Source organism: Lactuca serriola, chromosome 4 (assembly GCF_051521515.1).
Source record: "Lactuca serriola cultivar US96UC23 chromosome 4, Lser_US96UC23_V15, whole genome shotgun sequence".
In the NCBI taxonomy this organism is placed as follows: domain Eukaryota; kingdom Viridiplantae; phylum Streptophyta; class Magnoliopsida; order Asterales; family Asteraceae; genus Lactuca; species Lactuca serriola.
In genome coordinates, this window is record NC_136411.1 from 175701331 (window position 1) to 175715856 (window position 14526).

Here is a 14526-nt window from a genome sequence, read left to right on the forward strand (position 1 = left end):
AAAAAATAAGGATTATTTTGTTAATTTGAACAAAATATAAAATAATATGCACTTTTTTATTCAAAAATTAAAATTTAGAATTAAACTGTAAATTAACATAAAATATTATAATTTTATTGGAGAGTTTCCAAATTTAAATATGACTTGGTCATTTTTAGATTTAAAATAAACAAGACGAGTCCTTTTATGCCAACACAAGGACAAATCATGTGCTTTTTAAACCCGAAAATAACTTACTTAAAAGTTAAAAAGACCCATGGTTTGCATGTTAAAACTTAAAAGAACTAAACATGTTAAACATTTCTCAAAACGATTTATAGTTGTATTTTCTGTCAAACAGGAGGACCATTTGTGTAAATTTGTAGTTATTTAAGGATTTCTTGATTGAGGTTTTCAAAACAAGAAGTAGATGTAAGTAGAAGCATTTGGTTTAGTTTTTCTCCAAAATCTAAAACCAAGATGGTGTCTCTTTTTCCAACTTTTTCCTTTGTTTCTTTCTGCATCACCTTTTTGTCTTGTAATGCAGTTCATCACGAGGTTATGTCAGAAATACAAGAATAAAAATTCAAAAAAAAAACCCATACATTATCTCTCAAAAGAGTATTATTTTAAGGTTTGATACCTTTTTGTTTACATTTTTTAACGAACACCCTTTCTCTCTCACCACACCACCTCTCTGCATTTCCAACTTGTAAAAGATTCTAAATGTCCTTCCAAATGTTCCTTCACTGATAATAAACACTTGGCTCTTTTCTTTCTTTTCTTTCAGTAAACAGTAAACTTATCTCTCTCGATAAATATCTCCTGTGTTTTGTATTTGAATCTCTGTTTCTCTCTCTCTCTAAATTTCCATTTTTGAATCTAGAGAAAGATATGGGGAAAGCATCGAGGTGGTTTAAAGGTCTGTTGGGTATGAAAGATAAAGAAAACGTAAACAATTTGAATTCAGGCGACCGGAAAGACAAGAAAAGATGGAGCTTCGGAAAACCATTGAAGGAATCCCAGTTTCCGGCGCCGGTGCCGGCGAAGATGTCTAAGTTTAATCAGTCATCGGCAACAGGAAGTGACGCAACTTGGTTGAGATCTTACATGTCGGAGACAGAAAAGGAACAGAACAAACACGCAATTGCCGTCGCTGCCGCCACCGCTGCTGCTGCAGATGCCGCCGTGGCAGCGGCACAGGCCGCCGTGGCTGTTGTCCGGCTCACAAACCAGAGCAGAGGAAGCCTGTACGCCGGTGGAAAAGAAAAACGCGCCGCCGTTATGATTCAAAAAGTGTTTAGATCCCATTTGGTGAATACTAATCCATCATTTCCCTTTCTTTGCTAACTAATTTGGTTTCAATTTGGATTCATAATCATGTTTTTTCGTAACTTTATCACAGGCTCGCAAAGCGTTCAGAGCTCTAAAAGGATTAGTGAAATTACAAGCTCTTGTACGAGGTTTTCTCGTGAGGAAAAGAGCAGCCGCCACTCTTCATAGTATGCAAGCTCTCATTAGAGCACAAGCTGCAATCAGATCGGAAAGGGCTCGTCGTTCATTCACAAAAGATCACGAATTGCGCCATAGAAAATCCATTGTAAGCTTCAATTTTTCACTTTTGGTCCTCCATCTGTTACTTTTTTGACATTTTTGATCCTCCAGGGGAGATTTGAGATTGAGAGAAACGAATTCCATAGTAAACGACACTCAGCTTACGAATCTTCAACAAATTGCTACGATGGGAGTCCAAAAATAGTCGAAATCGACACCTACAGACCACACACAAGATCCAGACGCATCAACACTTGTACATCTGATTCCGGGGAGGAATCACAATTCCATTCCAACAACATCTCGTCTCCCCTACCTTGCTCGAACCCCGCATGTATCTCAATTCCAGAGTTCCACAATCTTCAAGATTTAGAATGGGGATTCGCGGGTGATGAATACAAATTCTCCAACACAGCTCAAAGCACTCCAAGATTCCGGTCAAATGCTCCGGCGACTCCTGCAAAAAGTGTATGTGGGGATGGATTTTTCCGGCCATATTCAAACCACCCAAGTTACATGGCGAGCACACAGTCATCAAAGGCAAAACTGAGGTCGCATAGTGCCCCTAAACAAAGGCCGGAATCAGGGCCTAAGAAAAGATTGTCTCTTAATGAAATAGTGGCGTCAAGATATAGTTTAAGTGGTTTAAAGATGCAGAAGAGTTGTTATCAAGTTCAAGAAGCTTTTGATTTGTGAGAGTGGTTTTGGTTAACGATTTAGATTATGAATGTGTTATTTCACCTCAATAGGATCAATTGCATAGATGTAAACAAGAAATCCTTTTTCTTGCTACTTCAATAGGATAGAAATTCGAACATGGGTGTTGTGTAAATTGTATTCAAGTGTTTGAGATTTGAATGAATGAATGAATGAAGCTTTCTTGAATTAATGGGATTTTGTTTATGGATTCAAATTTTGAGAATAGAACATAAAGGTTGTTTTTTAGGGGTACCAAAAAGGTTCTTGTAAGCAATGATTAGGGGTTGATAGTAATGATGTTAGTATGGGATTTTCCTTAATTTAGGTCAATGTGCCCAAAAGAACACCATCATTTCGGCATTGGCTTGCATCATTCTTGTACAAGTTAAATTATAAACAAGTGGGTTTTCTTGAATCAAGAGTAAATTACAGTTTTGGTCCCTGTGGTATGCACCTTTATATAGGTTTGGTCATAGTTTTAGAAAGTTTACATTTATTCTCATGGTTTGTAAACCCATAGGTTTTAGTCATTAATAAGGTTTTAAAAAGCTCGTCATGGCTTTGTCATGGTACACCATGGCTCCAAGGCTTATACTTGTCGCTAAGCTTTAACAAAATGTTGTCTTAAGTCATATATGTTATATAAAAATGAATAATAATAGAAAATATATAAAAAAATTATGAATTATATACAAAATTTTCGCCTTAAGTCACGCATTACATACGACATGGCTCGCCACGGCTTGAAAAAACTTGAGGCTTGACATTATCGCCAAGTCATGCTTTACGTTATTTAGAACCTTGGTCATTAAGGTGATTAAATGATTCTAAAATAACCATATTACACCTCTTTTTTATCTTTTCTGAGGAGGCACGCGCTGCACCCGATGTGGTGACGGGTATGATTTCCTATCTTTATGCTTTATGATGCGCTGCTGTAATTTTGATAAGTTATGCATGTGCTCTGTTTAGGATCGTTCCATGTGAACGGTATCCCAGTTCAGGTACTATTTGATTCGGGGGCTAACCAATCATTTGTCTCTCTTACGCTTAGCAAGAAGTTTCTTGAGTCTTCGGGCATGTTGGATTGCCCTTTAGAGGTAGAGATTGCAGATGACCGATCGGTGCGAGCATCGACGGTATTCCGAGACTGTGTGTTGAGATTATTTGAGGAGTGTTATCTGGTGGACCTGGTTCCTATTCCGTTGAGAGGGAACAAGGTGATTATAGGCATGGATTGGTTGAGCCCCAATGGAGCAGTGATAGATTGCGTACAACAGCTGGTTCGGATCAGGACCCCAAGTGGGGGAGAGTTGGTAGTTCAGGGCGAGAGGCCACATCAAGGACCAACAGTATGTTCAACAACGAGAGCTAGGTGTTACCTTCAGCAGGGTTGCACAAGATATGTCGCTTATGTTATGGATACCCGGGAGGCGGGTAAGGCGATAGTGGACGAAGTGCCCATAGTGCGAGAGTTTACGGATGTATTCCCCGAGGAGTTGCCAGGGATACCTTCGGAGAGACAGTTTGAGTTTAGAATCGACCTAGTCCCTGGTGCCGCTCCGATAGCCAAGGCACCTTATCGGTTGGCTCCTCCCCGAGATGCAGGAGTTGTCTACACAGCTGCAGGAGCTGTTAGACAAGGGATTCATTAGACCAAGTAGCTCTCCCTGGGGAGCCCCGATTCTGTTTGTGAGGAAGAAGGACGGGTCGCATCGGATGTGTATAGATTACCGGGAGCTGAACGAGGTAACGGTGAAGAACCGTTACCCACTCCTGAGGATTGATGACCTCTTTGACCAACTACAGGGAGCATCTTGGTTCTCCAAGATTGATCTGTGTTTAGGATACCATCAGATGAGGGTCAGAGAGGAGGATGTGCAGAAGACTGCGTTTCGGACGCGCTATGGCCACTACGAGTTTGTGGTGATGCCCTTCGGGCTCACCAATGCTCCTGCCGCGTTCACGGACCTCATGAACCGCATTTGTAGACCGATGTAAGACCGGTCTGTGATAGTGTTTATTAATGATATCTTGGTTTACTCCAAGACGCAGGAGGAGCACGAGGAGCATCTACGAGAGGTTCTGGAGACTTTGAGGAGGGAGAACTTGTATGCTAAGTTCTCCAAGTGTGAGTTATGGTTGCGCGAGGTGCAGTTCCTTGGGCATCTCGTCAACCGGAACGGGATCTTAGTGGACCCGGCCAAGGTGGAGGCCATGATGAGATGGGAGGTTCAGAAGTCTCCATCCGAGATTCGGAGTTTCCTAGGATTAGCCGGCTATTATCGAAGATTCATCTAGGATTTCTCCAAGATAGTCGTGCCCCTGACCAAGCTAACATGGAAGGCCATGGTCTTTCGTTGGGGGCCTGAACAGCAGGCCGCGTTCGAGACACTGAGACAGAGATTGTGCGAGGCGCCAATCTTAGCCCTGCCTGAGGGCATGGAGGAGTTTGTTGTGTACTGCGATGCGTCCATCTCAGGTTTGGGCGCAGTATTGATGCAGAGAGGGCATGTCATCGCCTACGCGTCGAGGCAGCTAAAGCCTCACGAGGCGAACTACCCGACGCATGATTTGGAGTTGGGGGCTGTTGTATTCGCCCTCAAGATTTGGCGTCATTACCTCTATGGGGTTCGCTGTACCATCTACACGTACCATAAGAGTTTGAGGTACCTCATGGATCAGCCGAATCTAAACATGAGGCAACGTCGGTGGATGGACGTGGTAAAGGATTACGATTGCGAGATCCTTTATCACCCGGGTAAGGCCAATGTGGTGGCCGACGCGCTTAGCTGCAAGGCAGCGCTGATCAGGGATATCTGCCTGAGGATGGCGGTGGTGACTCCGCTGTTGGAGCGGATTCGGGAGGCCATGAAGGAGGAACATCGGAAGAGCGAGTAGATCGTGGGACAGGTTTCCTCCTTCGACTATGACAGCCGAGGATTACTGACACTACACTGTAGGGTGTGGGTGCCATACCACGGGGGTGTGCGCCAGGTTCTGATGGAGGAGGCACACAAATCTCAGTTCTCCATTCATCCCGGGGCGACAAAGATGTATATGAATCTTCGTCTGGACTATTGGTGACCCTGCATGAAGCGGGATGTGGCATGGTTCGTGGAGCGGTGCTTAACCTGCAGAAAGGTCAAGACTGAGCATCAGAGACCTCACGGCAAGATGCAGCCGTTGGATATTCCGCTGTGGAAATGGGAAGACATCACGATGGATTTTATCACCAAGCTTCCCAGGACCGCTCGGGGAGTGGATTCGATCTGGGTCATCGTCGATCGATTGACCAAGAACGCCCATTTTATCCCAATTCTGGAGAGCATCTCGGCTGAGAAGTTGGCTGACATCTATATCCGGGAGGTGGTGGCGCGGCATGGTGTGTCATTTTCTGTGATTTCAGACAGGGATGTGCAGTTCACTTCCAGGTTTTGGAGGAAGTTTCATGACGAGTTGGGTACTCGTCTGCATTTTAGCACCGCCTTTCACCCGCAGACGGATGGTTAGAGTGAGCGGACCATCCAGAACTTGGAGGACATGCTGCGGGCATGCGTATTATACTTCGGAGGTAGTTGGGATACCTACCTTCCATTGGCAGAGTTCTCCTATAACAATAGTTATCATGCGAGCATTGATCGTCCTCCCCTTCGAAATGCTATATGGGAGGCAGTGTAGGACCCCGATATGTTGGGGCGAGGTTGGCCAGAGGGTAATGGGGAGCACTGAGGTAGTGCTCAAGACGACAGAGAAGATTCAACAGGTCCGGAGCAGGCTTCAGACTGCTCAGAGTCGGCAGAAAAGCTATGCCGATAAGCGCCAATCAGACCTGGAATTCCAGGTCGGGGGACCTGGAATTCCAGGTCGGGGATATGGTTCTCCTGAAGGTGTCGCCATGGAAAGGCGTTATCCGATTCAGGAAACGGGGCAAGTTGGGCCCCAGGTACATCAGACCGTTCAGGGTTATAGCCCGGGTGGGCAAGGTGGCGTATAGGCTGGACTTGCCAGCCGAACTCATTTAGATACTCAAAACTTTCCATGTTTCTCAGCTGCGAAAGTGCCTGGTGGATGCCTCAGCAGTGGTACCCTTGGAGGACATTCAGGTTGATGACAGCCTGAACTACATTGAGAGACCGGTGGCAATCCTCGACTGGAAGTCGAAGGATTTGAGGAACAAAAGAGTGGAACTCGTGAAGGTGCAATGGTAGCACCGGAAGGGGTCGGAGTGGACTTGGGAGCCGACGAATGAGATGATGGAGCATTACCCCGAGCTGTTTCAGGATCGAACAGCAGACTTCGAGGACGAAGTCTAAAATAAGTGGGGGAGATTTGTAGCACCTGGTTCTTGGTACATATTCTTTTATTATATTTTTGCATTTTTGGCCTTGGACTCGGCGAGTTGAATGTCACACCCCTGAACCAGACGGCGGAAACGTCTGAGGGCTCTTGTGACTTAAATTGAATACCATCACAATGAATATACATGAATCATAACATAAATCATCACCAAGCATTGAAATGATACAACTGATATTGTTTACATCCAGTACAATGTTTTAAACATTACAATTTCATAACATAATCTGTCTGATAGATATCATAAGCAAAACACCCTGACATTACTTGGTACTTATTCTCCGGTTTACCTGTTACCTGAGAATACAAGTTAATTTTGAAAAACGTCAACATATGAAATGTTGGTGAGTTCATAAGCAATGTTATGGTAAAATGATTTGGTGTAGTTTGTAAAACCCAGAAAATCCGATATTTTCTGAAAAGATCATTGTTTATGAAAAGTGTGAAGATCCGTGAATATATGCTTGTTGATTTTCAAAACATGCATAATTGTTGAACTTCTGTAATGATCGTACAAGTGAAAATGTTGAACTTCCCAGGAAAACCCGATGTTTTCCCATTACATAAAACACAGTGATTTCCCAATCTGTTATACCGTCACGACGATTGATTATTGATTTCTCGAGTGGCTTTGGATTAATTAGGGTTTGTGAGTCGTTATAATCATGCATTTGGAAATGTCTAGTTTATAACTACAGGTTTCGAACGATCCTTAGAGGCGTCGCCCGTCACTACTCACTTAATCCAACAACCATGATTACTTTTGATTGATGCTCTGAATCTGTTTACCTTGATTACTCGTAAGCCTAACAAACGAGGAAAAAGGGGAGTACGAAGTCCCGTTATATTCCGTGAGTTATTTAGGCTCTCGGGAATGCAAAAGGCACGTTAGCCCAACTCGCATTTGATTTCTTGACCTTACTAGCAATACTAATGGTCCACTAGGGCCCAATAGCACATTAGAGCCATTGAAAGTCCTTTTACATGAAATCGGGTCATAGGAGGCCCAATAGCACATAAGCATATTCCCTGTGGGCCCAAAGATCATGTTAATGGGCTAGCAAGGCCCAACAAGCATGATTTGAAACTTCCAAGCCCAAAGTTTGTAAGTTTGCTCATCGTAGTTATCGCGTATTTATTTAGATAATTTGGTTTAACGCTAGTTGTTTTGTATTGATTAAAGACCGAATCACTTCGTTTGTAACGATATTTGTTGTTGAGAGTGTATTTGTTTTCCGTTTCGTCAGTAGTCGTGGATCTTGTATTTTGTATTAATGAGTTAATTTGTTTAAAAGTGGAATTTGACCTTTACACTATCCTTCTTTTATAAAAATAACACTTTTGGTCCTTTTATATAAAAGAATTTCACTTTTAGTCCTTAAAACCTTTTCTTGACACTTTTGTATTATTTATTTGATGAAAACACAATTTTAACCCAAAATTTATTTTGTTGACAACTTCAGCCCCTCCAGAATAGTGTTTCTCGGTTAGAACCCCATTTTTCACAACTTTTACAGTTTTGGCCCAAAATCTAAAAAAACTTTACATTTTTGGTCCCTTTTGATAGTGAAAAGCATTTTTGACCCATAAAATGATTTTGTCATGCTAATTACCCCCTGTTTTATAGAAAGTTTCATTTCAGCCCCTAAAATTTATCATTTTTTGCATTTTGAGGCTTATTGGGCCGAAAAGCCCAAAATTAGCCCATTAAGCTAAAAATTTACATTTTAAGTCCCTTGAAAATTCTAATGTTCAGAAAAATGATTATAGAAACTGTTTTGACCCTTTTGACCTTCAAGAAACCGTGACTTGTCGATTTGTACCCCAAGTTTTGTATTTTTGACAATTTAAGCCCAAAATGGGTTTTATGTTAGAATATGTTCATCATGACCTCATAAGCTATTATTCTTGACTTTTTTAGTGTAAAATAGCTTACATTATGTTTGTTTCCTTTCTCATGTCATAGATCTCAGGTTTACACCCTTTTTGGTAACAGATTCATCACAAAACACATGAAATCACACACATACATGCATCAAATCACACATAGCATACACATAGATCTACACATTTTCTTGTATTCTCCCCCATAAAACTCATAAAAACGAAAAGAAAGGGGTATAAAACTCACCTTGAGTTGTGGTTTCGGTTTTGAAGAAGATTGGGAGAAGTTTGGTGCTATTTCGGTCCTAGCAAGTTCCTTGGATGGATCTCGAACTTAGTGGGTTCTAAGATGCAAGATCATGAATTTGAATGGATTAAGAGGTGATTTTTGATGAAAAGAAGTGAGTTAGATCATAGATTTAAGCACCAACTTACCTTGAATGATGATTTTTGTGGAAGAAACTCCTTCAAAAACCTCTTAGATCTCGAAAATTTGGAGAGAAATGGAGAGAGCTTCTTGAGAGAATTTTTTTGAGTGAAGTGTGGGTGTGTGTTTGTTTGGATTCAGCCGGGAGGAAGAAAGGGAGAAGAAGAGAGGGAGTGATGGGATTGTTGCATGGAAGTATGAGAGCTTGCATGGAAGTCCATTAGGTAAAAATGAGTTGGCACCACAAAGTCAACTCTTCTTTTCTTTGTGGGCTTGGGCCGAAAATGGAGAGGAAAAGAGAAAATTTTTTGGGCTTTGAATGATTAAGCCCATTTTATGGTTAAGTTAGGTGATTTTTGGCCCAAATAAATATAAATATGATTTTTATGACCTATTAGGGCTAAATTAGGTTAGTTATGGATCAATAAGGTCCATTTAGGTATTTTATTTCATTCTAGGCCCAATATGGCCCAAAATATTTAAAATATATGGAAGTGGGTCCAATTAGAGCCCATTTAAGAGTTCTAAGCCCAAGATAGTCAAATTGGAAGCTTTTTGGCCTATTGGGCCCAATAAGGAAATCCTAGTCCAGAATGGACTTAAACCGGGATTTCTAGGGTTTCCAATTCTTTGTTGACCAATTGCAGTGCTTGTATGAAGTGTTTGATTGAAATTTTGTTGTTATTGAATAAGCATCCAACATGATTTCACATTGTTGGTTCACATTTTTTATCATTCTTCAATGTTTACAAGGCATCAAAATTCATAGTTGTGACATTGAAGGACCAACTCGCCGAGTAGAAGCGGGATGAGACGCGGGGTTTAAGCTGTGGACTCGGCGAGTAGGCCCTGTTTAGACAAAAACCCTAATCCGAGGGTTTGCACCCTATTTAAACACCTTAACTCGGCCTCCTTCGTCCCATTTGCTCCAAGAAGACCCCCATAGCAAACCCTAGCTGTTATTGAAGCAATCCAAGGCATTTGGAGTGATTTTGGTGCTTTTGTGAACCAAGGAAGGACGGAAAAGCTTGAAAGATCAAGAGGAGGCTAGAAGGATTCGATTTTGGGCATCATTTGCAATCTTTAGAAGGTATAAAGTCTATACCTTGTTAGTTCATTGGTTAGATCCCATTTTGTGGAGTTTTAGGGCTTTTCTAAGCCATTTTGATCACCAACCATGATTGCAAGCATGGTTTGGAGTTGATGTTTCGGATCTAGGTCCTTAGAGGGGTTACAAGGCAGAAAGGAGTGGCTCTTGCACTCAAAGAAGGACCCATGATTTGAAAGAGCTTGTTTAAGGACCTTTTGAGCTCAAAGTCCCATGCAAACACATAAAGGTTGTAACTTTACGTGCTAGATCGATTGTAGAAGCATAGATCTATCTTTTGATCAAGGGTTGTACATCAAAAATCAAGGATCTAGTGAGTGGATGTGACCAACTCGACGAGTCCATTCTTGGACTCGGCGAGTCCTAGGTTTCTGTCCCATATCAGTTGAGGGTCATAAGCACCCAGTTGAGTGTGGAAAGGCTTTAGGGGGTCCCGGGGAGTGACCCAACGTTCTGGACTAAGCCATTGTTCTGGAAGTTCATGGGACTCGACGAATGCATAAGCAGACTCGGCAAGTCAAGGACAGGACCTGTGTATCAGTTGAAGATGAACTTGATGAGTTGTTTATACAACTCGGCGAGTCGGATGAAGATTCAGTCGATGTTCATTTAGAAGGGAAACTCGTCGATTCATTTCCTAACTCGATGAGTAGAGACGCGTATAAGGACAAATGGAAGGATAGGGACTCGACGAGTTGGAGAGCCAACTCGATGAGTCAGGTCAACTAGAAGTTGACTTTGAATTTGATTTGGTCAGGGTTAATATGGTCATTTTACCGTAACAGCCGTTAGTACTGTATGACTAAGTGTTTTGTGGGAATTATAGCCAGAGGATTTTTAGAGCAGCAGCGACAGCAGTCAGAGGATTCCCGCAAAGAACAGCAGCTACTACGAGGTGAGTTACCTTCCAGTAGCGGTGGGTCTACGGCCACAATGCCGACCCACCAGTAGGAGTTGTATGTTAGATGATTGTCTTTGTGATATCATCTAGGTTTGCTACTACCTGATATGTTATATGCTGGCATGATATGTTATATGTGATAGTAGTAGAGTTTGGTTGTTTGGACCGAAGGGTAGGTCAGACACCCTAGATACGTCTGATAATATGTGCTGATATGTTTATATGCTGACATGATATGTTATATGTGATAGCGGTAGTAGGAGGGGAATAGTCCCCAAGTTCGGTTGTTAGGACCGAAGGGTAGTTCGGACACTCTAGATATGTCTGATAGTATGTTTACATTATGAAATATGTGATAGTAGCACTAAGAGGTGGAATAGTCCCCGAGGTTCGGTTGTTAGGACCGACGGGTAGGTCAGCACCCCAGAATGGCATGACATGGGCAGGACGGCACCCCAGAAAGGCCGCATCGGTAGGATGGCACCCCAGAATGGCCGCATGGGTAGGTCGGCACCCCAGAATGGCCGTACCGGGTAGGTCGGGCACCCCAGAATTGCCCGACAGTATGTATGCTATATGATTGAATGGGTTGTGGTGTGATGGGGGAACTCAATAAGCTTCGTGCTTACAGTTTACTGTTTTGGTTTCAGGTACCTCTTCAGCGAAGGGGAAGGAGCTGGCGCGGTAGCTGCACATCATACACACACTCTTTGTTTTCCGCACTATGGGTTATTCTGGGGTTTGTACTCTGACATTATTATGTTTTACGATTCGGTTTCCAGAAACGAGACATGTTTTTATTAAGTGATATGATCAGATGATATTCTGTTACAAATGTTTTGCAAATCACTTAATATAAAATGAAATTTTTGGACGTGAAAATTGGGTCGTTACATTTCATTTCCTGACTGATTTGGGATTTCGGTTTCTGAGTCTTTATCTTCTTCAGAACTCCCACTGACTTCATTATTTATTGTCTCTTCAGCACACCCACTATTTTGTGAGCGTTCACCAGTTTTAGTTTGTAAACATCAGCATCAGTCAATTCTTCAAACATTACCTTCTGACTTTGTTTGCTTTTGCTTGGAGCTATAGCTAGATCATATTTATAGAGGGCATCTTCACTAAAAGTGACATCTCTACTCCTGATCACTTTCATCATTTGATTATCTGAGCATCTATAACCCATATCATCCATCCAGTGCCCAATAGATACACTTTTTAGCTTTGGCTTCAAGTTTGTCTTTTTCTGCATCTTTAACCTTGACATAAGCATGACAACCAAATACTTTAAGGTTAGAGAGATACTTCCCTTTTCTACCATTCCTCTTCTAGAATTTTAAACCTAGTGGGGACTGAGGGTCCATGATTTATAAGGTATGTACCTGTATTTTCATTGCGTCTGCTCATAACATTTTTGGCATCCCTGTATGTAACCTCATGCTTTTAGCTCTCTCGTTTAATGTTGTGTTAATCCTCTATGCAACATCGTTTTGCTGAGGTGTTTCTGGAACAGTCTTCAACATACTAGTTACTTGTTCTGCATAGTAATCAGTAAACTCCTTGCTGTTGTGCTCACCCCCATGATCTAAATTCTAACATTTTATCTTCATATTCGTCTTGTTCTCCATGGCAGCTTTGAACCTTTTAAAACTAGAAAAAATGTTAGATTTATTTTTCAAAAATTAAACCCATATCTTTCTTGTAGCATCATCTATAAAGGTAACGTAACACCAGGAACCTCCAGCTTCTCTGATTTTGGTGGCTGACCAGTCTTTATGAAAGTAACTCTTTTCTGTTCCAAATACGCATGGTTCATAGAAGTCGACTGTCATATTATTCAATTATGGGATCCTACCCTTTGAAGCAATAATCTTCATTCCATTCTCACTCATATGGCCAAGTCATTTGTGCCATAAAGTAGAGGACTCCTCATCTCCAATAGTTGTATTTGCTTATCCTAAGGTCAACCCACCATATATAGAGTTCCCCCCTTCTTTCCATGAGTAATGACCAAGTTCCCTTTAATAACCTTCCATTTACCTTTTCCAAACTTTACATCATGTCTCTCTTCATCAAAGTGTCCTACTTAGATCAACATTTTCTTTAGGTCAGGAATGTATTTCACATCCTTCAAAATCCAAGTAGTACCCATTGAAGTTTTTAAAGTTACATCTCTAATACTATAACATCTTGTTTCAATAAGTTTCTTATTTTGGGATTATAGACAACAAATGGATGAAGTAAAGGCCTTAGTTTTCAAGGGAAAAGGGTTTGACCCTATCAAATGTTGATAACATTGGTTATGTGATCTAAGCCCTTGGTTTTTGTTTTGGAGTCAAAGGGTAAAATAGGAAAAATGATGTTTCAGACTTCCTTCATTGGTTATGGTTTTTATTTCGACATGTGTTAATCCAACATTAACTATATAGAAGTTTGGGACTCGTCAATACCTTTTCGTGGATATAAATATCACCAAAAACAGAGTTAAAACGAAGAAGTTCTAGTTGCTTAAAGTTGAGATGGATTTATGTGAAAACCGTCGCCACTAAGTAGCGATAAGACCCCATGACATGGCGATCTGTCAGGACCAAGCCCATGATTTTATGGTTTTCAATGTATTTAAGCATAAGGTTCTAGATTTTTGGGCATTTTAGCAACCTCCACCACTTCTAGGACCCCTTGGGAGAAACCCTAGCCTCCACCTTCAAGATTTATGCTTCTCCTCTGTTCTCTCTCCTCTTTTGGGTGTTTTTTTATGATATTTTGATGAAGTTAAAGATCAAGAAGCCTCTTTTGGTTGTAAGGAATGATGCTTCAGCTTTAGATCCATCAAAGACACTACATTTCTGGACTATGTAAGTATAAAGTTCCAATCTTGCTATCTAGTTTTTTTATATATTGTCATTTGCGGTTGTTGGAACTTTTGGTCCATTTTATGGTATTCTTGGAGTTGAGTGGACTCCAACATCTTTTTATCAGCTTAGAATGCTTCATGGACCTCATGTACGAGGAAAGTTATGACCTTTTTCCTTCCTATTTTTCCATGCAAGTTATCATGTTCCTTTAGCCCCTTTTGGTGAATTAAAGTTTAGATCTTGAAAGATTGTGACATTCTAATGGATAAAGTTAGAAACTTTATCCATCTAGACATCTTGCTGATTCAGATCTAAAAGTTGGAGACTTGGACTTAATGGATTAAGTTAAGAAAGATGCATTTTTAGGTCCTTTGATACTTAAAATCTAGATCTTGGTGTTTTGGACCTTCCTAATGGATAAATTTAGAAAATTTATCCATTAATACCTTGGATAGGGTCATATATGAGCTTTGGAGCTCTTGAAATCAGAAGAAAATGGATTAAGCTCGTTTGAGCTATTCAGACGAGTCCCCACGGCGTGGCCTTAGGCTGCCATGCCGTGGCGACTAGGAAATCAATGATTATTTTGGCATTTTATGCCCATAAAGTGGCAAAGGAAGACCACAAAGTGAAGGGCTGTAGTTGGCAATTTTGAACTTAGCTTTGAATGTTGACTTTTTGACCAATTTGACTTTTAGTCAGACTTGGGTAGAATTGAGCATTTGACTAAGGATTGGTTTTAGATTGGATTTAGGAA

The 14526-nt window shown here is 41.2% G+C and overlaps 1 protein-coding gene across 1 annotated transcript; it reads left to right on the forward strand.

The window, feature by feature from the left end:
• Nucleotides 1-453: 453 nt before the first annotated feature.
• LOC145102956 (protein IQ-domain 26-like) lies at nucleotides 454-2422 on the forward strand. Its single transcript, XM_079040485.1, has 3 exons — nucleotides 454-1293; nucleotides 1385-1579; nucleotides 1645-2422. The coding sequence occupies exons 1-3, from the start codon at nucleotides 874-876 to the stop codon at nucleotides 2227-2229; spliced, it is 1200 nt and encodes a 399-aa protein (XP_078896611.1). The 5' UTR covers nucleotides 454-873; the 3' UTR covers nucleotides 2230-2422.
• Nucleotides 2423-14526: the final 12104 nt, after the last annotated feature.